This window comes from Vulpes vulpes, chromosome 11 (assembly GCF_048418805.1).
Source record: "Vulpes vulpes isolate BD-2025 chromosome 11, VulVul3, whole genome shotgun sequence".
Classification (NCBI taxonomy): domain Eukaryota; kingdom Metazoa; phylum Chordata; class Mammalia; order Carnivora; family Canidae; genus Vulpes; species Vulpes vulpes.
In genome coordinates this window covers 26,264,737-26,288,647 of record NC_132790.1, presented here as the reverse complement: position 1 = coordinate 26,288,647, position 23,911 = coordinate 26,264,737, and the positions used below count along the sequence as shown (strand labels likewise).

The window sequence follows — 23,911 nt, the reverse complement described above, 5'->3', positions numbered from 1 at the left end:
TTCTGAACATTCAGGTTCCTCAATAAGGAGAAATTTTACTCCATTTGACTGCCTGGGTTTTACTAAGTATTGAGAGTGGGAGAGGGGAGGAGACAAAGATCACAAAGAGCAGTGTAAAGCATGCCCTGTGTCAGCAGCATGGCAAGGTCTCTACTGTCGTCAATGCTAACACTAAGTAATTTCTGGTAGAGTTGAATACATCATTACATTTCTATTTGTGCTCTGCCTGAGGCCTTTCCCTACTTACTAATTGCAAGTGAAGGTCCAGAGAATTTTTGTGAAAGGGGGAGAACACAAGCAATGAGCTGGTCTGTAGCCAGGTGTCAGTGTACTTTATAACAGAGGAAGAGAGGATTAGAGGATTACGGGGAGATTTTTGTTTCAGCCTTTAGTCCAACCAAGATTTAAAAGACTTACAGAAAATGGCTTCACACAGAAGTACAGTAGTGGGAAAGAGGTTACAGGGGGAGTGGTAAACATGTCGAGTAAACTTCAGGGATAAATGAAGACCCACACAAGTCCACAGAATGCAAAGGAACAAGGAGGAATACTTCCTGAGCCATAAGTGCTCAGGGCGCAGAGTAGGTAGGGCCCAGTGAATGAGCAACTAACTAGCTTCAGTGATAATTCTGAAACCTGTTATAATTTATTTTTGGAGTGAATTCTTCTCCAGAACAGGTCAAAGATTGTGCTTAAAAAAATGTCCTTAGAACATATAACAGCTTCTCAAATATTCTTTTTGCCTCTTGCTTCCAGGTGCTTTCCCTTTGGTTAAAAACCAGAAACAGTGTAAAGCTCACAGGATGGAAGAAGTCTTTTGATACAGGCAAGGTGAGGCACAGGATGAACTTACACAGTAAGTGAGAGTCTGCCTTGGTCTTCTCCCTTGACCACTCCACACCTCAGAACTAACAGAGATGGCTGTTCACTTCCTCTGGAAGAAGCCAGTGATGGATACTTGTCTGTTGGCTTTGCCCAGAGCAGCAGTCCCTTTTTTTGGGCCCTTTCGTTCTTCTTTGGGTTCTTTTTTCACAGTCATAGTGGAGGGTCTGTGTATGGAGGAGGTCTTCATCTTAAGTTCTTCTTCACTATCTGTGCAGGATTCACTCTCATAGACTTTTTCAGTCACTGGCAGAAGAAGGAAAAAATGGGATAGGAATGGGTCAAGTCATTTAGAGCACTACTATTAAGAGAATGAGATGTCTCATTCACTCTGATTCCCTCAGACCCTCTGATCAAGGCGAGTGTGCTCACCTGGTACCAAAGCTTTCTCCCACCAGGAGATCACATCCGGCCACAGGCAGGAAGTACAAATCCTGAGCTCATATGGCCTCAGAACCAACATTCATCCTAAATGTCTCACTGCTATGTCCCATGCCTTTCAATGGGCCCTTATCATTTGATTGCCCAAATTCTGCATTTGGGTCCTGGTCTATGCTAGCTAACTTCCTGAATTCTGCACTGGAACTGTCTATATTTCAGATACCTACTTCTATCTCTACCTCTATGCCTTGACTTCTTCAGTTTCACTTCCCTGGTCAACAGTGCTTGCCTATGTCCACTGCTGGTTTCCCTGGCCTTAATTTCTGCTCTATATGCCAGTCCCCATCCTGTCTAGCTGGGCGCACAGTCATGGACTCTCCTGGCTAGTTCTATCCTGATATCACCCACTCTGTATATCCCAAGTACAAAGAATTATAGATTACTCAATTGTTTGATTCTTAGGTCTGAATGACCCAAGACTTAACAGTAGTCTACATCATAAAGATAACTGCCCCAAGCAAATTCAATCATAGGACAAACTTGATAGTTTTAAGTAAGGACAATAATAAAATGAGAAACCAAGGTTACCAATTCTTTTAACTCCCTATCAGCCAAAGGCATATTTTGCCTTCTCTTACATCAATAAAATTCACTGACCCCCTCCCCAAAGGAAACTTTGAAAAGAAGTATATCAGTGAGCAGTCAGTACAAAGAAGCTGAAAAGGGCACAAGCAATAACTTCCAACAATGAGGTCAGAGACTGATGAGGGTCTCTTTAGTATTACTGTGGTACACAAACCAAACACGAGAAATAGTACAATGCCACCTTCCTGTGACTTGAGAGAGCTGCAGCAGCTGTATAACCAGTTGTATTAACCTCTAAATTCTTTCTCAGCCTTAATGGCTGCAGCCAGAGGTTGAAGAGAAGCAATAAGGGAAAACATCTCCTCTTGGTTGAACACAGTAACCTAATATGCATAATAAATGCTCAAGCAATTGAAGTGAAAGGTATTTTTCCACTTAAAGAACAATAATAGGTTCAAGCACTTAATTAATTTTTATAAAGATTTTATTTATATGAGAGAGAGAGAGACGGGAAGGCAGAGACACAGGCAGAGGAAAAAGCAGCTCCATGCAGGAAGCCTGATGTGGGACTCGATCCCAGGACCCCAGGATCACACCCTGAGCTAAAGGCAGATGCTTTTTTTTTTTTTTTAAGATTTATTTATTTATTTATTCATGATAGACACACACACTGAGAGAGAGAGAGAGAGAGAGAGAGAGGCAGAGACACAGGAGGTCGGGGAAGCAGGCTGCATGCTGGGAGCCCAACGCGGGACTCCATCCTGGGACTCCAGGATCGCGCCCTGGGCCAAAGGCAGGCTGAGCCACCCAGGGATCCCCTAGGCAGATGCTTTAACCGCTGAGCCACCCAGGTGTCCCAATTATTTATTTTTTTAAAAGATTTTATTTATTTGAAAGAGAGAGAGAGCATGCGGGGGGGAGAGGGGCAATGGGAGAGGGAGAAGCAGACTCCCCACCAAGCAGGGAGCCCAACGCAGAACTCGAGCCCAAGACCCCGGATTCATGACCCAAGTTGAAGGCAGACGCTTAACCAACTGAACCACACAGGTGCTCCTAATCACTTAATTATTGATTGTTCTTTTTAATGAAATATACTAGTCAAATTGTTCTAGAGGCAGTGTCTTTGGAATCAAACATATCTGCATTTTAGTATCAGTCTGCCACTTACATATTCTCAAACTTTTGATGTGCATCAGGATCACCTGCAGGGCTTGTTCAAACAGATTGCTGGACTGTATTTCCAGAGTTTCAGATTCAGTAGGTTGGGGATAGAACTGAGAATTCGCTTTTCTTTTTTTTTTTTTAATTTTATTTATTTATGAGAGAGAGAGAGAGAGAGAGGCAGAGACAAAGGCAGAGGGACAAGCAGGCTTCATGGAGGGAGCCTGATGTGGGACTCTATCCCGGGTCTCCGGGATCAGGCCCTGAGCTGAAGGTGACACTAAACTGCTGAGCCACCCGGGCTGCCTGAGAATTCGCTTTTCTAACACGTTCTCAGGGAATGCTGGTGCTGCTGGTCTGGGGATCACACTTTGACAATCACTGTTCTTTCCTCCCCTGTAAAATGGGGTACACTGTCTCACAGAAAGTACGGATGCACCTAGTAATCTTAGGGCAAGTACCCCTCCATGCTATTTTTCCCCCTCATAATGGGAAAGTCATATTAGAGGTAAACTAGCTGTTGGCAGTAGAGCTTCCTTTCTCTGTACCCATCTAATCCCACTAAGGTTGAATAATTAATGGTTCCCTCCTTAAGAGTTTCTAGGATCTGTCATTACTTTCAAGAGCCTAGAATTCATTTTGTTGATTCCTGTCAACTTAGAGGCGCTACACACACACACACACACACACACACACAGTATTCTCAAAGGCCTTATTACTCAACTGTGCTCCACAGACCAGAGGCATTAGAACCTCCCATGAGTTTACTAGAAATGCAGAATTTCAGATCCTGCCTAAGGGCCTCTTGAATCAGAATTTAGATTTTATCAAGATCCTCAAGTAATGCATATACTTAGACAAGTTTGAGAAATGTTGCACTAAGATACTTAAGGAATTCCCATGATATACCTGTAGGTTCAGCAATTATGATCCCTGAACACTACCACCATCTTATAGACAAATTGAAAAGATTATTGGAACTTATGAGCTACTATTTACTCGGTATCTTCAATTAGGAAAGTATGAGAGTCACATGCAGATACAGAAAAGAAACAACTTACTAGTAGTTGTTAGCGTAAGACTTGCTCCTTCATAAGCTGTATTTTGTATTCAAATGGCAGCAGGTCTATAATATTAAACTCTAAAATCAATTAGCTCATTATTTCATTACTTATTACTGAAACCACTGGTTGTCTCATTGCCAATTCTGTGCAATGCATTGCTTGGCGGAGGGGGGGGAAGGGGGGGTTGTTAAAAACCAGTGAGGGCAACACTGACAAAGTTTCTTAAGCAGCACATGTGGTATACACCAAGAGCTAAAAGAAGGATTTCTATATTGAAAGCTGTAGTTATTTCAAATTACAAGACAAAGAAGATTTCAACTTAAAGATTAGAACTTTTATTTTACTTTAACTGAATAACATGCAACTGGTCTGTGCTGCCACAAGACAACCCAGTTAATGTGGGTAACATCAGAATTATTCTCCATTCAAACGTTTTGCTCTTGGAAATCCACCTCATCCAGAAGTCTACCCCAAACTTATCTCAGGGGCTCAAATCCCTAGTCCCTGCAGCAAAATCACAAAAAGGGAAAGATCAGTTTTTAAAACCCCCATACCAACTCTGATCCAACATAGGACAGGGCAAGCCCCCTATGCTGGTACACTTGGAATAGTCCAAACAGAGAGAGGAAAGCACAACTCCTTTGTTGGTAACAGGAGCCAAGATTCATTGGTTGAGTTTGGACTAAAAACCTTAAAAAAAAAAAAAAAAAAGTGCTATGTGAGCACAGTTTTCTTTGTTGCATCCAAAGCTCTTTATAGTCCTGTCTGGAGACAGGAGTGCAAAAAGCCCACATCCCATACCTGGCCCAAACTTGAGTACTGTTTTGAACAAAGCAATAGGTAATTAGCCACAAACTCCCAGTGAATGCTCACAATGATATATCTCACATTTTTCTGTTGGGGTAGAAGGAGGAAAAAACTGGCACTGAGCCTTTTGTCCTCTTAAATTTAAAAGAAAAGAAAAACATGAATTTCAATAGTAAATATATATAATATCACCAATAGTCAAACAAAAAAAAAGGCCTGAGAATATACTATTAAAAGACTGAAAGCAGACAAAACCAAACAGAACGAAAAACCAAAAATCCAACCCTGCTCAAAGTCCAGAATTCACAGGCTCACAAAAAATTTGGCACTGAAAAGACAAATTTCCACATGTAAGGAATTTTATTCCCTGATCATCTGCTACGATTAAAACAGCACAGGCCTTTTCAGAGGGGTGGGAGGTGGGGGAACAATGAGATGGAGCTCACACTAGTTCTAACAACCACATATCCTAGAAAAAGTGGATTCTTTGGAGTTGATCAATCTTTTTAGGATGTAAATTTTGAACCAGAAAAGGAAAATCAAGAAAGGGAAAAAATACTTTAGGAGAGCAAGTGCCACAGGAAGGGAGAAACTACAATTATGAGCTAGCCAACTTACAAGAGGTTCAGAAGCCTAAGCCCACAACCTTCTCTAAACACAGAAAGACAGCACCAGGACTGGAGGTTGCATGGTGAAAGGCCCACAGAAACTTGGCTCAACTAGGGAAGGTAAGATAAGCTTAAGCAATGGCTGGAGAATCACTTATAACTCAAAGTCTAAATTCTAATACCTCTCTAGGTCACCATAGAAAGCCTGTGACTTACAAATAGGAAACATAAAGGAAGTGATGTGGAAGAGTCAAACCCTTCTGTAGAACAAATGGGACAAAATACCAAGAAGACTCTCGACTCTCTTCAGAGTCTCATCATCTATGGGGCTTCTTTTCCACTGTTCAAATGTATAAAACAACCATTGTAAAAAGTTTCTCAACGTCTGTAACATCTTAGGTTGGTACTATTTCCATCTTGAAAGCGTGTTTTTTTTTTTAAAGATTTGACACACACACACAACACACACACACACAACACACACACACACAACACACACACGGAGAACGAGCAGGTGTGGGGAGGGGCAGAAGGAAAGAATCTCCAGCAGACTCCCTGCTAAATAGGGAACCTGATACCAGTCTCGATCTTATGACCCTAGGATCATGACCTAAAAAATCAAGAGTCAGATGCTCAACCTACTGGTAGCCACCAGGTGCCCCAAAAGTGGTTTTTAAATCTTACTTCACCTGCATCTTCACAACTCCACATACACATAAAAAATGGATATTTTACATCCATTCCATAGATCAAGAAACTCCCCACCAGAGGTGATGTGACTTTCATCCAAGATCTCAAAGCTCATTTCTATAGCATACGGCCCAAATAAGGACCCACGTTCTGACTTTAGTTGTAGTGTTCTCTATACTCTGCTACTCAGAGTGTGTGCCACAGACCAGCAGCACGGCCTCACTTAGGGATGAGTCATGTGCACACTCAAGTTCAAAGAGCACTGCTCTGTATGAGATTACGAAGCCTCTTTACAGTAATAGCTCTATCTCTAGATTTGGAGCCAAAAACTCCTCTTACCTATGCAGCCTTCCTCATCCACAAAGGTTTTTGATTTCAGCACCCGTTTTCGTTTTCTTTTTTCTCCACTTGAGCTCTTAAAAAAAAAAAAATCACAGGGAGATCAGAGGTTACAACATCTAGCCAACCAATTAATCTATAGAGAAGAATAACAAAAGCTTTTTAATCTATAACAATCACTCTCCAAATATTTATTCCATGATGATAAAAAGTTGAATGAGGAACTCTACCCATTTCCTTTCAGGGACTAGTCCTACCACACAGACAAGTTCTGTTCTTATACATGCAGGCTGGATGTTTAATTGTTTATGAGATGAGAAGCAAATTCAGCAAAGAACTATGTTCATTTGGGGATGCCTGGGTGCTCAATAGTTGAGCTTCTGCCTTTTGGCTCAGGGTGTGATCCTGGAGTCCCAGGATCGAGTCCCACATTGGGCCCTCTGCATGGAGCCTGCTTCTTCTCCCTCTTCCTATGTCTCTGCCTCTCTCTGTTGTCTCTCATCAATAAATTAAAAAATCTAAAAAACAACAACAAAACTGTTCATTCAGTCAACAAACTTTGGTTGAGTAGTGTCGGCCCCATGGCTGAAAAGACCAATAGGACAAGGACTCAGTCAGGGAGAGAAATAAGACAAACAGACCTCTGCAGTTCACTGTGGTAAGGTCTTTGATGGAGGGCGGTGGCAGACATTATGGGAGCAAAAGGGAAGGCCCCTAAACCACATGAGAGGTCTCCAAGGCAACCCCCCCTTGCTGTAGATACTTGCTATTTCAGCCTCGACACTGCAACATTGCCTCCATCTAATTTAGTCTCACATAGGTTATTATTAATATCAATTTCCTTTCATCTCCACTGGTCTTTTATCCATTTTCTCTTCAGCTAATGAATAAATCAGTGCAAAATTTAAATGACAGTCTTAATATAATTAAGGAAAACTAATAGTCATAAAAGGAAAAAAAAACTTGTTAGCACCCCTTTCCTTAACTCTTCATTATCTACACTAATAGATACAAACAAGGTGCAGTTGAAGATCATTCAAAACTATATTTCCCCATTTGTTACCAGCTTTTCTCACCTTGCCCTGTTCCAGGAGAGTTCATGAAGAGCAATAAATGTATATAAGTTGCAAGCAAGACCTTATTTTGCACAATTTCAACAGGAGTTGGGTAGCACAGCAGTCCTGATGCTAGAAGTCATGAAAAACAAAACTCCCAGGCCTGACCTCTGCAACCTTCCTAGGATTCTGCCCCTTTGGCCAAACTCTTATTTCAGGTGAGAAGAGAGGGAATGCCCAGTCTATAGTACCTACAGAAGAGCAAAATGAGACAAGAGCCCTCTACTGGTATCTGTGAAATGTACAGCAGCATCTGATTCAGCAAAGGAGTTTCAGATCCTTGGGAGACAAAGGACAGATGGAAAGGCAACCATCCCAGTACAGTTTTACCTTGACGGAAGGAGGCTCTTGCTCAGTCTTTGGCACTGGTTCAGGAGGTGGAGAAGGAGGAGGAGGTGGGGATGGTGACTCAGCTTCATAATCCCCAGGAGAATCTGCTATGACTGAAATAATGAAATAAGCTTAGATAAGAGAGAGAACTGTGGTACTATCTGGTACAATACCTTCTCCAGTGGCTTTTTAAACTTCCACATCCAACAAGACATTTTGCAAGCAGTAATTCATGACAACCAAAGACTGTGCAGTTATATATCTTTAAAATACACTTTTTCTTCAGGCATCTAGGTAGCTCAGTCAGTTAAGTGTCTGACTCTTGGTTTTAGCTCAGGTCATGATCTCATGGGTTGTGGGATCAAGCTCCCTCTGGGTCTCTGCACTCAGCAGGGAGTCTGCCTGAAGATTCTTTCCCTCTGCCCCTTCCCCTGCTCACTCTCTGTCTCCCTCTCTCCTTGGAATAGATAGATAAATCTTTAAAAAAAAAAAATGAAACACATTTTCTTAATTTTATACAAAGAAAATGAGAGAATTAAGAATTACTAAAGCTGGAATATACCTTAGAGATCATCTTATCTAAACTTTTTACTTTACAGGAAAGTCAGGATATAAAGTTGTTTTACAAATATCTGTTGATCATCTAACATGTGTCATGTATTCTGCTTGTATTTCATTTTTCCTCACAACAACCCTAAGAGACAAATATTATTATTCACACATTACAGTTGAGTAAAAAGAGATTCAAAGAGGTTAATGAACTTGCCAAGATCACAGAGCTTATAATTGAGGCAAGAGGTTTTCAACCTCAGTCAGTCTGATGCCACAGCCTTACTATCCCAACTATCCTGTGTTGCCTCACCATTAAGGGCAGACATTTTCTTTAAGTGGATATAATGCTCGGATTATACCAAATGTTCCATGCTCGGGTTATATCACAGTCTTTGGGACTGTGATATAAAGATTATTTGCAATCACCTAAGATGTTAGATCAAAAATTTCCAGCTGACTTTAAGAGCATAAACTTTGGAAGAAAAACCACTTTGAAATATTCACAATTATAACTCTAACAACTTAAACTTGCTCAATATTGTATAGGGCAATTATTTCTAGTAATTTTGGTACACTGATCTGCTACAGTGAGATTGGCAGGAAAGAACACTTTTAGGAAAGAAATATTGACCTGGAAGTGGTATCACCCGAGAAGAGAGAATCACCAGAAGGATCCCACCATTCCGGAACAGTTCCAGAAATACTGGTCTTGTATAAAGTCCATGAGAGAGGAAGTGAAAATCCTCAGCTGACCTATTGCTTAATCATCACAAAGAAATTGCTGGTAAAAAGACTGGGTAGCTGCTTAGCCTCACCTGCTCCCTGAATCTCCTGGCTGTATTCAAATTCTTAGCACAAGTCTTGGATCTGAAATTCTCCCAACTGATTAGGTCAGTGTTAAAAATTATGACACTGGAGGGTTCAAGGCCAAATGACCTAAAGAGGTGAAGTACAACAAGAGCCAGAATGAAACAATAAATTATACACTTCAGTATGAAATGGGCCCCAAAACTTTATAAGCTCTGGGAAGCAAGAGTCAGAAACATATGAGGAAAGTGGTCCAGCTAGCAACCCAGCTGTGGGAAGCTAGAACATGACAGGAGCTCAAGTAAGCAAGAGCAAAGTCAAATCACAGAACCAAGCTTCTATTTTTCTAAAGGTATAGCAATTAAGAAAACTGTGTCACATGTTTTACAGGGGCAGGAGGAAAGTTTACACAGTGAGGAAGCCAAAGAAAAGGAATCCAGAGTACTCATAGTAATAAATTTAGTTTTAATTCTATTTCCACTTCAGTAACCACAAAAACACTTAATCTTAGTGGCACCCTCTAAGACCCCTCTCACGACACTGTATGGAACTGTTTGTTTATCTAGCTCCCCCTCTGACTCTAACCTCTGTAGAGGCAGAGACACCACAATTCCCCTGGCACTGAACACAGTATTTTTAATAAAGGAAAACAATCATTTTCTGAACTAAATTTGGGATGAGGGGCTTCTGGGTCAAAGAAGAGTCAGCATAAACGTCCCTCTCCCTTCCCACATCCCCCCAAAAATAATCATTACAATGATTGTGATGGCAAAGGAATGAAATGCTGTGAACCTGCCCCTCCACCCCTATCCCCACCATAACAGGGAAGAGAAAAGAGAGCCAGGAACTTGTAATGAATAAGAATTTTCAACAAATTCCCAGAAGATGGAAGGCAGATGGGAGAAAAGTTGACAAGAGAAGCATCAGTCAATTAGATGAGTCAGACAGGAAAGGTTACTATCTATTACAAAACTTCTATTTTATTTAATTTTTCAAATTGTGTCTCACTTTAAGAAAATTTTTTAAGTAAAATATTTTAAGGAAGGAAGGATGGGGAAAACAACTAGAATCTTCTGGGCTTTACAAACATTAATCATTCATTTTCATAATAACCCAACAAAAATCACTATTTCCATTATTTTATTTACCTGAGATTCAAAGATTTTTAAAAATTTGGCCACATTCATATGCTATAACCCATGTTTATCTACTTTAGTTTTTACCATCAGGGCAAGCATTCTCCCTTGATATATTTTTAGAGACATAAGCATAAGGAATGTTTTACATTAGTGTATTTAAAAAATATTTGTAATGAATTTGCAGCCCTTCAGATGAAAAGGTACTCAGGTGGTAAATGCTAACACTTACCCCAGGAAAGCAACCTTTATTGGGGCAGAATAAGAACTGTGGTAAAACTAATTTCAGGGATCCAGCAATGTAATCACTGTTTAATCAATGAGTTCAATGGCAGAGACAGATAATTACAATTCCTGGAAATCATTCATAGGTTCCTAGGAAATTTTTTAAACTACTTATCTGACTCTAAAAAGAGGAAGGTCATTTGCTCCATAAGCAATTTGCAAAAACTGAAAATGTCAGCAAAAACTTAAACATATCAGTTAAAACTATTTCTTTCTAGCAATGTGGACATCACTCTTAATGTGATTTCTTTCTGGGTCTGGCTTCTCTTGCTTTATAAACAGAGTACGTAGAACTGCTAAAGGTGCTTATGACTGCCAGGAAGAGAAACAAAGGAAAAGTCCCCTGAGTAGTTAAAGATATGAAGTTGAACAGAATTTCTAAGAGACTTACTATTGTTTAGCACTTACAGAACACCTCCATAGAAAAAGTGGGGTGAACTGTAAGAATACCTGCTATATCAACCACTGTCCTGGCACTGTTGATGTATCTTACTTGATGTTCATAAAAAATCTACAGTGTGTGATAACATCCCCAATTTAGAGATGGGGAAACAAGGAAGTGGAGAAGTTAAACAATCTGCCTAAAGTCACACAGTAAGTGGCAGAGGTAAGATTTAAACCCAGGTCTGTTTGACTCCAAGGTCTCTGCCATTTCCCTTACTCCTGTTGCTCATCTACTAATTTCTAGCTGAAGTCAGCATACTGAATAGTATATACTGGTAATAAAATGGTAATAGGTTAGAGACTATGTGAAGGTTTAAAATAAAAGCCCATTGGCTTTGAGACAAACAATTCAGGAATAAAATGGCAAAGGTTTATGTATTTAGTCAGATCCTAAAAATTATCTTTTCTAGATAAAAAATCTGAGCCTCTCATCTATAGTCTTATTATTTTTTAAAGATTTTATTTATTTATTCATGAGAGACATAGAGAGAGAAAGAGGCAGAGACATTGGCAGAGGGAGAAGCAGGCTCCATGCAGGAAGCCCGATGCGGGACTCGATCCCGGGACTCCAGGATCACGCCCTGGGTCAAAGGCGGTGCTAAACCACTGAGCCACCCAGGTGTCCCTATATTATCTATTATTATGGGTTATCCACTTCTATCACATTTCTTCTCTCTTCTTTCCAAACTAATAGCCCCACTCATATTTCTAATCACCCACAGGTACTATTTTTGTGGGCTAAGTATCAGAACTACAGAGATATTTCAGAAGTACATAATGAGTGCTTAACCACAGTAATTCCTTGACTTAGAGGTGACTCCTTTCACTAAAGTATCTAGTTTACCTTTTCTAAGTACATTAGGCTGCTGGCTTGAAAGACTGTTCCAGAATCTTCCCCAAGTCGTTTTCCTGGTTGAAATAGGGAAGACTATTCCAATTAGCACATATCTGTTACTTCCTAATTATTTTCCCCATGTATCTGCATGGAGTTGCCTCCATTTCTCCGTAATTCTTAACTAGTCAGAATGTTTCTTGATGGTTCTTGTTGCATCCACATGTTTGTGTATCTTCTTTTCAGTAGTCTTGGTCAAAGCATTTTGATAAAGCTCATGCAATGAGTATATAGCAACGTCACTCTGGGATGCTCACAATGCCCTATTTCTACCTATTCCAAAGTGATTAAATAATCACAGCTCTGGTAGGCACTATACCTCTCACAGGATATCAAAGGCCATAAACTCCATGGGTGACAGGCACTGAGAAGGGCACTTGATGGCATGAGCACTGGGTGTTATATGTTGGCAAACTGAATTTAAATTAATAAAAAAAGCCTATAACCTCCAACATGTAAGCATGGCTATTAGGATCTAAATCCATTGAAGAGTCAAAGATGTACCTCTATCACAGATTTAATTTACTTGTGTAGGGATCCCTGGGTGGCGCAACGGTTTGGCGCCTGCCTTTGGCCCAGGGCGCGATCCTGGAGACCCGGGATCGAATCCCACATCAGGCTCCCGGTGCATGGAGCCTGCTTCTTCCTCAGCCTGTGTCTCTGCCTCTCTCTCTCTCTCTCTGTGACTATCATAAATAAATTAAAAAAAAAAAAAAATTTTAATTTCCTTGTGTAATTTCTTAGGTCTGTTCATCTCTTTTGCATTACAGTCATTTGTTTATACAATTTGGTTTTTCACTCATTTGTACATATACCGTTGCTGAGTTGCTTTGGGGGAGCCTCCTCTGCCATTTTCAGATCTTCCAGCAGTTTCTGGTAAGAGTAGAGTCTAGCCAGTTTATTTTGTCCCACAACAGCAGAACACGTTTTTTTCCATATTTGTTATTCTTCTTTAATCTCTTTTAGCATCAGTTTGTCTTTGTACCTTTTGCTGAATTCCTTTGGACTAGATTTAGATTTCTCTAACCCCTCAAAATCTTTTATACCCAGCATGGCAAAAAATCATGGAGAACTGATTACAGAAACTCAAGCTTTTCATCACTGTTCTCAAAGCAGGGTAGAAGTCATCTGGCGTATCAGTTCAACCAAGGCATCTTTCTCCTCAGCAGCCTATTCTTTCTTTACACCTTCATTTACACATTTACACTCTTTGGGAAGAGATCTTGGTATTAGAATACTTGATATTATTTGAAAAGGCACATTAATTTTCCAGGTAAGAATCTTGTCCTTATTCTATTTATCTTAAAATAGAGCCCACAGCCTGAAACCGAAAGGGTTCATGGTTCCCTTTCAACAATGAACTATAGATTTTTAATCTTAGCACAGTTATACTTATGTGGTGCAGAACACCACTGTACCACCTCCACCCTTGATGCCTACAATATTACCCATTTTAAAAGACTGACATGAAGTTGGCCAAAAGCATATCCCCAATTCATTTTCTAAAGAGAAAAGGCCTTTGATAATATATATAATAATAATCCTTATTCTCTTTCATATTTGTTATTTTGGCACATTACCAGAAAATGACAGTTCTGGTCAAAAGGCTAATGGAGACTTTAATGGTGCTATATGTCTCACAAAACTAGGATTGCTACTGTTACTGTGATCTATAATAAATTACTTCTTAACTCCCTGAGCATCATAAGAATTGACTCCTGCTACGGACTGAGTGTTTGTGTTCCCCCAAAATTCATATGCTGAAGCTCTAATCCTTAAAGTGATGTTATCTAGAGGTGAGGCCATGGGGGAAGTAATTAATGGAATGAGATTACTGTCCATATAAGAGAGAGGATTTCTCTACCACGTGAAGATATGGCAAGAAGTTATCCTACAAACTAGGAAGAGAGCTCCTCATCCAGAACTACACATCAGACAGTGCCTTGATTTTGGACTTCTCAGTCTTCAGAACTGTGAGGAACAAATTTGTCTTATTTAAGCTATCCAGTGTATGGTATTTTTGTTATAGCAGCCTGACTGAGACAATCCCATTAGCCAAAAATTAATAGCAATGCTCACCTTCATCTTCACTGCTATCAGACTCAGGAAGTTTGATTCTTCTCCTCTTTTTCTTCAGATTTTCAGTTTCTTTTGTTTCATCATCGGATAACTCCACTCGCTTCCCCCTGTTGCTATTTAGGAAAAATTTAAGCATGTTACACAAAATAAAAATATGAGTATTTATATGCTATTATGAGTCTTGCTTCATAATTCATGGTCTTAATTCCAGAAGACAGAAGAGTCAAAGTAGACTAATAAGGATTCTTTTTAAGGATATTCTGTTGACAACCTAGTCTCTTCATGGGATGACCAGAATTAAACATTTTTCTAGCTCTCTATATAGATCATTAGAAGCTACTCACCAATTCATAAAGAATCACTACAAATTCCTTCTTACTTCTATTGGCATTTCAATCATTCAACAAGCATTAAATAAGCAGCTACTACATACACATAGGCTCTTTGCTAAACACTGAGGATGAAAGATGAAGAAAATACTGTTCTCAAGAAGCTCTGGCAAGAGAAATAAAAACCAATACACAGGAGACAATGTGATAAATATTACTGGATGAATAAAATGTTATGGGACAAAACTCTTATTTGAAAACTGAAAGCTAAGTGGAAGTGTATCAGATAAAAAAGGGAGATAAATATTTTAAAGAGAAATATGGGCAAAGGTATAGACTTAAGACCTTAAGGTGATTCTAATGACATAATAAAAACCTAGACTCTATCTTGACATTAGTTAGCTCCTCTGGATACTCTATCACACTACTCAAATATGTATGAGACATAGTTTTTATCTTCAAGTAACTTACTTCTTATGTAACTTTAAATATCAATTTACCTTTCTAACTCAAGCTAGAAAAAAAAACAACAAATTAAACGCCAAATGAGTAGGAAAAAATAAAAAAGAGCAGAAATCAATGAAATAAAATAGAAAAAATTAAAGCCAAAAATTGTTATTTTGGGGCTAATGATTAATAACCTTAATAAGCCCTTTTATAACCCTGATTAGAGGAAGACAAAACTACATATTGCCAATATTAGGAATGAAAGAATAAAGGAATCTGTGGTGATAAGTACAGATTCTACAGATACTCAAAGAATAAAGCTGTATTAGGAACTTTATGGCAATAAACTCAACAACTTAGAATAAATTCCTTTAAAAACATAAGCAAAACTGACCCAATAAGAAACAAGAAAATTTGAATAGCTCTATTTTTAAAAATCAAATAAATAAAATAAACCTTCCCACAAAGAAAACTCTGGGCTCGGATTCACTGGTGAATTTTATCAAACCTTTAACGAAAAAAAAAATAATGCATATCTTATACTCTTTCAGAAAACAGAAGGATACTGCTCCCAGCTAATTTTATGAGGCTAGCATAACTTTGATACTGAAATCTGATAAAGACATTATCAGAAAAGAAAATAACTGATGTGTAGCCCTCACAGATACAGTGGCAAAAATATCCTTATAATATTAGCAGATAGAAAAAAAAAATATTAGCAGATAGCATCCAACAATTTATAAAAAGGATACCCTATTATGACCAAAGTGAGGTTTATCTCAAGAATGCAAGGTTGGTTTAACATTTTAAAACCAATTAAGGTAAATTCCCCACCTTAACAGTAACACCAAATGATCATCTCAATAAATGTAGAAAAAGCATCTGTCAAAATTCACCCACTCATACAACACCTCTCTGCAAACTAGGAATAGAAAAGGATTGCCTCTGTCTGGTAAAGGGCATCTACTAAAAACATACAGTTAACATCATACTTGGTAATGAAATGGCTGTAACCTGGCTATAGCCATCAACCATGAGTGCCTTTCCCATGGGATAGTGACATTTTAATCCAACCACATCACATATTCCTAGGAGGTAAGGCCCATTGGAGAGAGCCTTGACCCTTTGGAACTTCAGCATTTTGTTGATGTTTTCTACTAGAGTAGCCCCAGTCTTGCTACAAAAGTCAAGTATTTCTGGGCCTATCAGTGCTGACAGTGTCTTTAGAATTTCTTTCAACAGACTAATTCCTACCAACTATGAGGTAGTGTCTCAAATTCCTGGATCCATTTTTAACAGCTTGTGTGCTTTTTATTTTCTTTTCTAATTACATTTTACCACTTGAAAAATAAACTCATTGATATAAAAAGAAAACAAAGAACTTTTTCTCTTAAATTTAACTGGAAACAGCAACCCTTCACTTGGCAATCTGAAGTGCAAAACAGACACAATCAGGCACACTTATGCTATGTCCACAAATTTAAAACAAAGTAAAGAAAAAGACAATCAATTTAGATTGATGGGGCCCAAAACTTTGGCTTTGGGCTCTAAATCATCTAAACTGGCTGATTCCACAGTTCTACTTCACTAGATAAGCTACTTAGCTTCTCTCTTCATTTTGGTTATACAGCTGTATCCCTAAGGCATTAAGTGGGATTTAGTACTCAACTGAAAACTGCATGTCAATAAGCCCAAACAGACCTTCTCACCCCCAGCAGCGACGCTCCTCTCTTACAGGCAACAAAATTTTCCTACCTTTTTTTTTCCTTCTGCTGCATCTTAACAGGCTCTGCTTTTTTGCTGGATTTCTTCAGGCCTGTAGGGACTGCCAGTTTTGGTTCAGTGACAGACACTGGAGGTTGCTCCACTATTTTTTCTTCTTTAACTGCTTGTTCTGAATCCAAATTGACTTTAAGTTTATCTACAAATACAGTATAGCAGATGATATATAACCTCACCGTGCAATATTAATCTATCATTCCCCTGACAGTCTACTAAGTGCCAAGTAATTTGTTAGAGGCAGAGGCTAAAGGGATAAAAAACAGTCCTGTCTTAACAGAACTCAGGGTCTAGTCAGAGAACATTTCTCCTTTCCAACTACCACCCTACCTATAACTGTTTTCATTTCTGCCTCTTGCTAATCCCTCATTATATCACAGCCCCCAGGCCAAATAATAGTAAAAGCAGGGCTTACAAAAAGCAAATACAACTTTATGAGGTAACATCATTCTTATTTATTTGATGAGAAAATTAAGAGTCTGAGGAATAAAAGATGTGTCCCAAGAGCACACAGTTTTCAAATAGTGACAACAGAAATTCATACCAAGATCTTGTTTTCTATCTTCTTAAACCTGGATACTCTTATTATCTCACTACCATCTTAATGATATATAATTAAAAGACTACTATGGAATCAGAAAAGTTTGATTCAAATTGTTTTACTCTGGGTAAGTGACCTAAAGGTCAATCTTCTCTAAAAAAAAAAAAAAAAAAACTGAAGTAATATTTATGAGATTACTTCAAGGATTAAAAAGGATTAGTATGTGAAGTTACATGACTTATCCAAGGTAACACTGATAAAAAAGGCTGAGTCAAGATTTGAATGTCGGTCAGTTTAACCCCTCAAAATCCTTACCTCTTTTCCTACACCAAGCTGAAAAACACAAAAACAACTACTATGCTGTGCAGAGGACTAAGAAATGCAAGCAAGATGGGCCTAGCCATCTGAGAAATTATATATATAAGAATAGCCTTTGTGCTATAATGAATAATAGTTTTTTTCAAGAGAAGTCACAAAATACTCATACAAAGCTGGGAACAGCATAAGGTTCTTCAATAAGTAGCTTTGGTTATATGCTGTAAAATAGCTTAAACCAGCTATAGTATATATATAAAAAAAAAAAAACCATTGATACCTTAGCCTTAGCCATCATACATTGCTTAGTATAACAATTTATAAAGTAAATTATTTGAAAGAACAGATGATGGATAAAAGTATAACATGCAATCTGTTTATATTTAATTTTTTTTGAAGACTTTACTAAGAATTCTGAATGGTGGAATCTATCAGAGAATGACGGCATTCTCCCCTGCCTTTTCAAAACTGATGCTCTCAAGTATCAGAACTCCTCAAACTTTTATACCAAATTGTACGAGAGTAAACATGCATTGCCAGGAGATCGAGTCAGTATGATATATAACCTCACCGTGCAATATTAATCTATCATTCCCGATAGTCTACTATGTGCCAAGTAATTTGTTAGGAACAGGGACTAAAGTGATGGTCAAAAAACAAAACAAAACAAAACAAAACCCAGTTCTCTAAAGTTGCACGTATATCCTTAAAGTTTATGCACATTTTGAATTCTGTTACATGGGACAGCCTGGGTGGCTCAGCAGTTTACCACCTGCCTTTGGCCCAGGGCATGATCCTGGAGTCCTGGGATCCAGTTCTGCATCGGGCTCCCTGAATGGAGCCTGATTCTCCCTCTGCCTGTGTCTCTGCCTCTCTCTTTCTCTGGGTCTCTAATGAATAAATAAATAAAATCTTTTAAAAAAATGAATTCTGTTACAGAATTTCTATCATATTGATAGCAGTTGTTTTAAAATTACAAAAAACTGTTAACTATTTCCTCCCTCCCTCTTGGGATAAGGAAAGTGAGGCTATTGCATTGAGTTTACCAATTGCAAGAAACTGATGTTAATTAAAATACCAGTGACCAAACAGTTTCAGTACCCAGAGTTTTTACTCTTTGTTGTGGTTTCACAGTATTTAAGGAACTCTCAACTCATTCACATAAGCAACTACAATTGGCCAATTAGCTGGCAAAGAGGCAGTTCACTGAAACATTCTCAGACTACGGTTAAGGAAAATTTAATCACATTTCTTTCTTTTAATCTGAATGATCAAGTCATTTGTAGCATTTGACTAATTAAAAGCATCTCCTAGGGCAGCCCCGGTGGCAGCGGTTTAGCACTGCCTTTGGCCCAGGGCGTGATCCTGGAGACCTGGGATCGAGTCCCACATCAGGCTCCCTGCATGGAGCCTGCTTCTCTCTCTGCCTGTGTCTCTGCGCCTCTCTCTTTCTCTGTGTCTCTCATGAATAAATAAAATCTTTTAAAAAAATAAAAATAAAAAATAAAAGCATCTCCCTCTTATACTCAAGGAAATATGAAACACCTTGATAAGATACAGATGACCTCTTAATTTCGTCACCAAAGCTGTAATTTTTCTCACATACTAAGCATTAAAGTTCTTATTAATGAGATAATTCACATACCAAAAAATTTACCCTTTTAAAGTGTAAAATTTAAAAAAAAGTGTAAAATTCAGTGGTTTTTAATTGTGCAAACATCACCGCTGTCCAATTTTAGAACATTTTCATCACCCCAAAAAGGAACCCTGTACCCATTAGCAGTCACTCTCCAATCCCAACCCAGCCCACGACACTAATCTACTAATAATCTACATTCGGTCTCTAAAGATTTGCCTATTCTGGAAATTTGTATAAATGGAATTATATAGTATGTGGCCTTTCCTGTCTAGCTTCTTTCATTTCACGTTTCAAAGTTCATCCATATTACAGTATGGGTTCATTCCTTTTTTTTTTTTTTTTTTTTTAAGATTTTATTTATTCATGACAGAGAATGAGAGAGAAAGAAAAACAGGCAGAGGGAAAAGCAGGCTCTGTGCAGGGAGCCTGACGTGGGACTCGATCCCGGGTCTCCAGGATCACACCCCAGGCTGAAGGCGGCACTAAACCGCTGGGCCACTGGGGCTGCCCTCATTCCTTTTTTTTACGGCTCAATAATATTTCATTGTGGGGCACCTGGGTGGCTCAGTCAGTTGAGCATCCGACTTTGGCTTAGGTTGTGATCTTGAGGTCCTGAGATCAAGCCCTGCATCAGGCTCCCCACTGGGTGAGGAGTCTGCTTGTCCTTCTCCCTCTCTGTACACACACATGCACGTGCTCACTCTCTCTCTAATAAATACAATCTTAAAATAAATAATAGTAATACTCCATTGTGTGGTTATATCACATTTTGTTTATTCATTCATCAGATGGACCTTTGGGTTGTTTCCACTTTTAGGCTATTATGAATAATGCTGCTATGAACACTTTTGTACAAGTGTCTGTGTGGACATATAGTTTTAATTCACTTGAGTAGATATGTAGGAGTGGAAGTGTTGGATAATTGTTTAACTTTTTGAAATACTGCCATACTGTTTTTAGAGCAAGCATATCATTTTATATTCTCCACAGCAATGTATGTGGGTTTGACTTCTCTACATCCTTGCCAACACTTGTTATTGTCCAGCATTAAGTTTTAAATGCTTCAAAGTCGCCACAACTCTTTTCATCCAACTGTCTTCATTTTCATTGCAATGATCTTGTCATGTGTCAAATACAATAAAAATATTGTTTTATTTTTATTATTTTTTTAAGATTTTATTTATTTATTCACGAGAGAGAGAGAGAGAGAGAGAGAGAGAGAGAGAGAGACACAGGCAGAGGGAGGAGCAGGCTCCACACAGGGGGCCTGAAATGGGACTCAATCCCGGGTCTCCAGGATCAGGCCCTGGACTAAAGGTGGTGCTAAACCGCAGAGCCACCCGGGCTGCCCAATATTCATCGTTTTAGTCTAAACATTCATCTTTAAAAAAGATCTGTTCAATAAATCAACTTTAGAAGCCATTCTTTTTTTTTTTTTAAGATATTATTTATTCATGAGAAACACAGAAAGAAAGGCAGAGACACAGGCAGAGGGAGAAGCAGGCTCCATGCAGGGATCCTGATGTGGGACCAAGGCAGGCACTAAACTGCTGAGCCATCCAGGGATCCCTTTTTTTAATTTATTTTTAAAGCCATTCTTTTTATTAGGTAAGTATTTCTTTTATTTTATCCAGTTTCCCCACTCTATTACTGTTATTGTCTGCCTAGCAATTACAATCATTAAGTATTTTATTCTTTATTTATTTGTTGGTCTCTACTAGTATATAAGGACCACAAGGGCAGAGATCTCACCCTTTGGAGAGATTTTTCCATTGTATCACCATGCATATTAGCACCAAGTACATAGTAGTTGCTCAGTAAATATGTCCTAAATAAACACATGAATAAATAAATGTATACTTCTGTATGGCTTGACTTTTTTATGACTAGGAAAAATTCATGGCTTATATATTTTAGAAATAAAATTTTTTAAATTCACTGGTTACAAAGGCACAAAAAACAAAACAAAACAAAAGTGGACCTAAAAGTCACCAAGAAACCACATAATCTGATTCAGTTCAGTGGACCAGTATCAGCCATGCAAGCCAGTGACCTTAGCACCAACGATTTCCACAGAAGTAGGGAGCCCTCCTTGTGCACTCTGCCTGCAATACAACATGCTTACCAATAACCTGAAAGTATCAAATTTTCCATATACTTTCAGAACACAAAAACCTTCTCTGATAGTTTTTACGGCAAACAAACACCATCTCCCCAAAAGCCTCCTCCAACCACTAATTTGACCATCATGGGAAAGGAGAATTCTGACTAATTTTGCTTGCATAGGCATGTAACAAAATGCCTTACCACAAGATCTTTGTAAAACTGATGGTCCAAGAGAGTGTGCCATAATTATCCTGCGGCTCCTGAATTCTTTCTGGTATTATGCCACATACCCTCGGGGGATGTGTACTTGGTATGAGAAGTATGAAAATATGTGACTACTGGTTCTTTCCATATGAATTCTTATTTTTAAAAAAAATTTAAATAAAGGCAATTTTGTTTTCTCAAAAAGTATTATTTTCAAACGGCCAGTACCATCTGGGCCCTTCTAATTCATACTGAAGTCTAGTTCATTACCAGGAGTAATTTGCAAAAAAATAACTATAGAAAGTCAAGAGATTTGTTTTTGCATCCCCTGGGAGACAGGGGTAATAATTAATGATGGTCACACGAGGCAAGCTGACCCTACCACCTAGGATATTAACCTCAACACTGTACTGTTTAACCAAGCAGCCTCCCTTCTATTTTGTCACCCATTTTCAAAAGCTCTATGAAACAAATTCTCTTTTCAAGGCAGAAAGTCAAAACAGGAGTAGTAAACTACCCTTCAAGAGATCTAAACTGAACTCAGCTCACCCATAAAATCAAATCGACTGTTCCAGTTGGATTATTTCCATTCAATATACTGGTGAGGAGACTGAAAATTTACGTTAGGATGCAGGAAGGCTACAATGATATACTAGATGGGCAAAAACTGGACAAGTTGCCTTTTACCTCAAATATGTTATTATACTAACATTTATGGATTAATCAAAGGAAGGTAAAAATATGCTTACTCATAGCAGCTTTTCCAAAAAAATTGCTCATCACATTCCCTTTTCCTGGTGCCTTGTTGCCTACAGAAGATACCTAAAAGCAGAAAACACATGATTTTTTTTCTAGTGTCTAGGCTGTTCTTCAAGTAGTAATCATAAACAATCTCTTCAATAGCAGGGCACAGTGTCATGATGGCACAATCACTACATAATCATGCCAAAATGTGTCGGCATTAGATTTAAGAACAAATCCAGGCCAGAGCCTCCGATGTTAATCTCCAAAGTTTAGTTGCTCATAGTCCTTACAGACTTACTATCCATGAATGTGTCTAAACTTTTGAGTATATTTAAAAACTACTTAGTTTTATGGAATTAAAACAGATCAAAGGCAATATGGTACATAAGGGGTCGGGGGTGGAGGGGAGAACCTCTAAAATGTTACATTTGTAATAATCACAAGTGGATCTGAACGCTGGTTATGCCACTTAATAGCAATCTGATATCCAGGCAAATCACTCAAAAAGTCTAGCACTTAGTTTCACCACATACAAAATGGAGATCTCTCCTCCTCACTGAACTGTTAGGAGGATTTAAGCAAAGATCAAACTACTGGTACACAGTGTTTTCTCTCCACTCCCCTCTCCTTTCCCAAAGTGGAAGTTGTAAAATCACAATGAAGGGATTAACAGTAATAACAATAGTTATGCTTTTTGGGAGTATTTTTAAATAGTTTTTTAATGAGACTTCTTAACTCGGTGTAGTTCAAGTTACTTTATATGAGTGAATAATAAAAAACTAAGGGAAGCAGATAAAGAAAAAAGCAAAAATTCAGAAAACAGAACGGGAATGTTAAATATACTAAGAAGAAAAGCATACATGGCATAGTTCAGAATATAAGATGTTCCCAAAATGATGTATTGCTAATACACAATTCCTTGAACTTTGTAATTTTCAAGTATTTTTGTATGCTTCATTTCAATTGGCTTGTACACAACAATTTTGCAATGTGCACAGGGCCATTTTACAGGAGAAATGGAGGGATTTGGGGAGAAGCTTTATTGAAAGAAAAAGGACTATTTCAAATGAGAATATCAAGAATTAAAGGATTCAGACTAAAGTAGAAAAACTAGAACATATTATTATATATCAGAACCTTATGTGATTAAATTACTACCACTAGAACTATAATGCTTTTCTAGTTAACCATTTTGAGCTACAAAGACATACCTTTAAAGAAGACTTACATTTGTTACCTCTTTAGTCTCTGTTTTGGTTTCTTTGTTGACATCTTGGGTTTTAGAAACAGCTTTAGAGGCAAACATTCCCATTATTCCTTTGGGCTGCTGTAAAATCTGTTTGGAGGTAGGTGGACTGTGACCATTGGTTGTCAACTCATGATTGGCTGGTGTCTCACTTGATACTTGAAGATTTGACTGCTCAAACTTTTCAGAAGATGAGGATTCAGCAGGAGCTCTGGGCACTGCAGCTGCACACTGTATGGCACTAAACCTGAGGTCACAGATGTTACATTAGTTTCAAAGTCTTGCTTCTTCCACATAATACTTTCTAACTCTAATACTATTAAATTAGAAAATTTTATAACTAAAATGGATTTTAGAAATTACTTTGCACAAAACTCTCATTTAGATACAAAACAAGTATTGGA

At 38.4% G+C, this 23,911-nt stretch overlaps 1 protein-coding gene across 2 annotated transcripts in view; it reads right to left on the bottom strand.

Annotated features, from left to right (window-relative positions):
• Positions 1–313: 313 nt before the first annotated feature.
• Positions 314–23,911, bottom strand: part of POLD3 (DNA polymerase delta 3, accessory subunit) — a 48,556-nt gene continuing 24,958 nt past the window's right edge. The window contains exons 6-12 of one of the 2 annotated variants that reach the window (XM_026010484.2): positions 23,490–23,754; positions 22,267–22,339; positions 16,689–16,854; positions 14,158–14,270; positions 7,963–8,075; positions 6,518–6,593; positions 314–1,128 (exon numbers count right to left, since the gene is read on the bottom strand). In XM_026010484.2, the coding sequence (XP_025866269.1) occupies positions 926–1,128; positions 6,518–6,593; positions 7,963–8,075; positions 14,158–14,270; positions 16,689–16,854; positions 22,267–22,339; positions 23,490–23,754 (1,009 nt within the window). In that variant the 3' untranslated portion in view covers positions 314–925. The remainder of the gene's footprint in view (positions 1,129–6,517; positions 6,594–7,962; positions 8,076–14,157; positions 14,271–16,688; positions 16,855–22,266; positions 22,340–23,489; positions 23,755–23,911) is intronic. The other variant, XM_026010485.2, reaches the window with a different exon arrangement.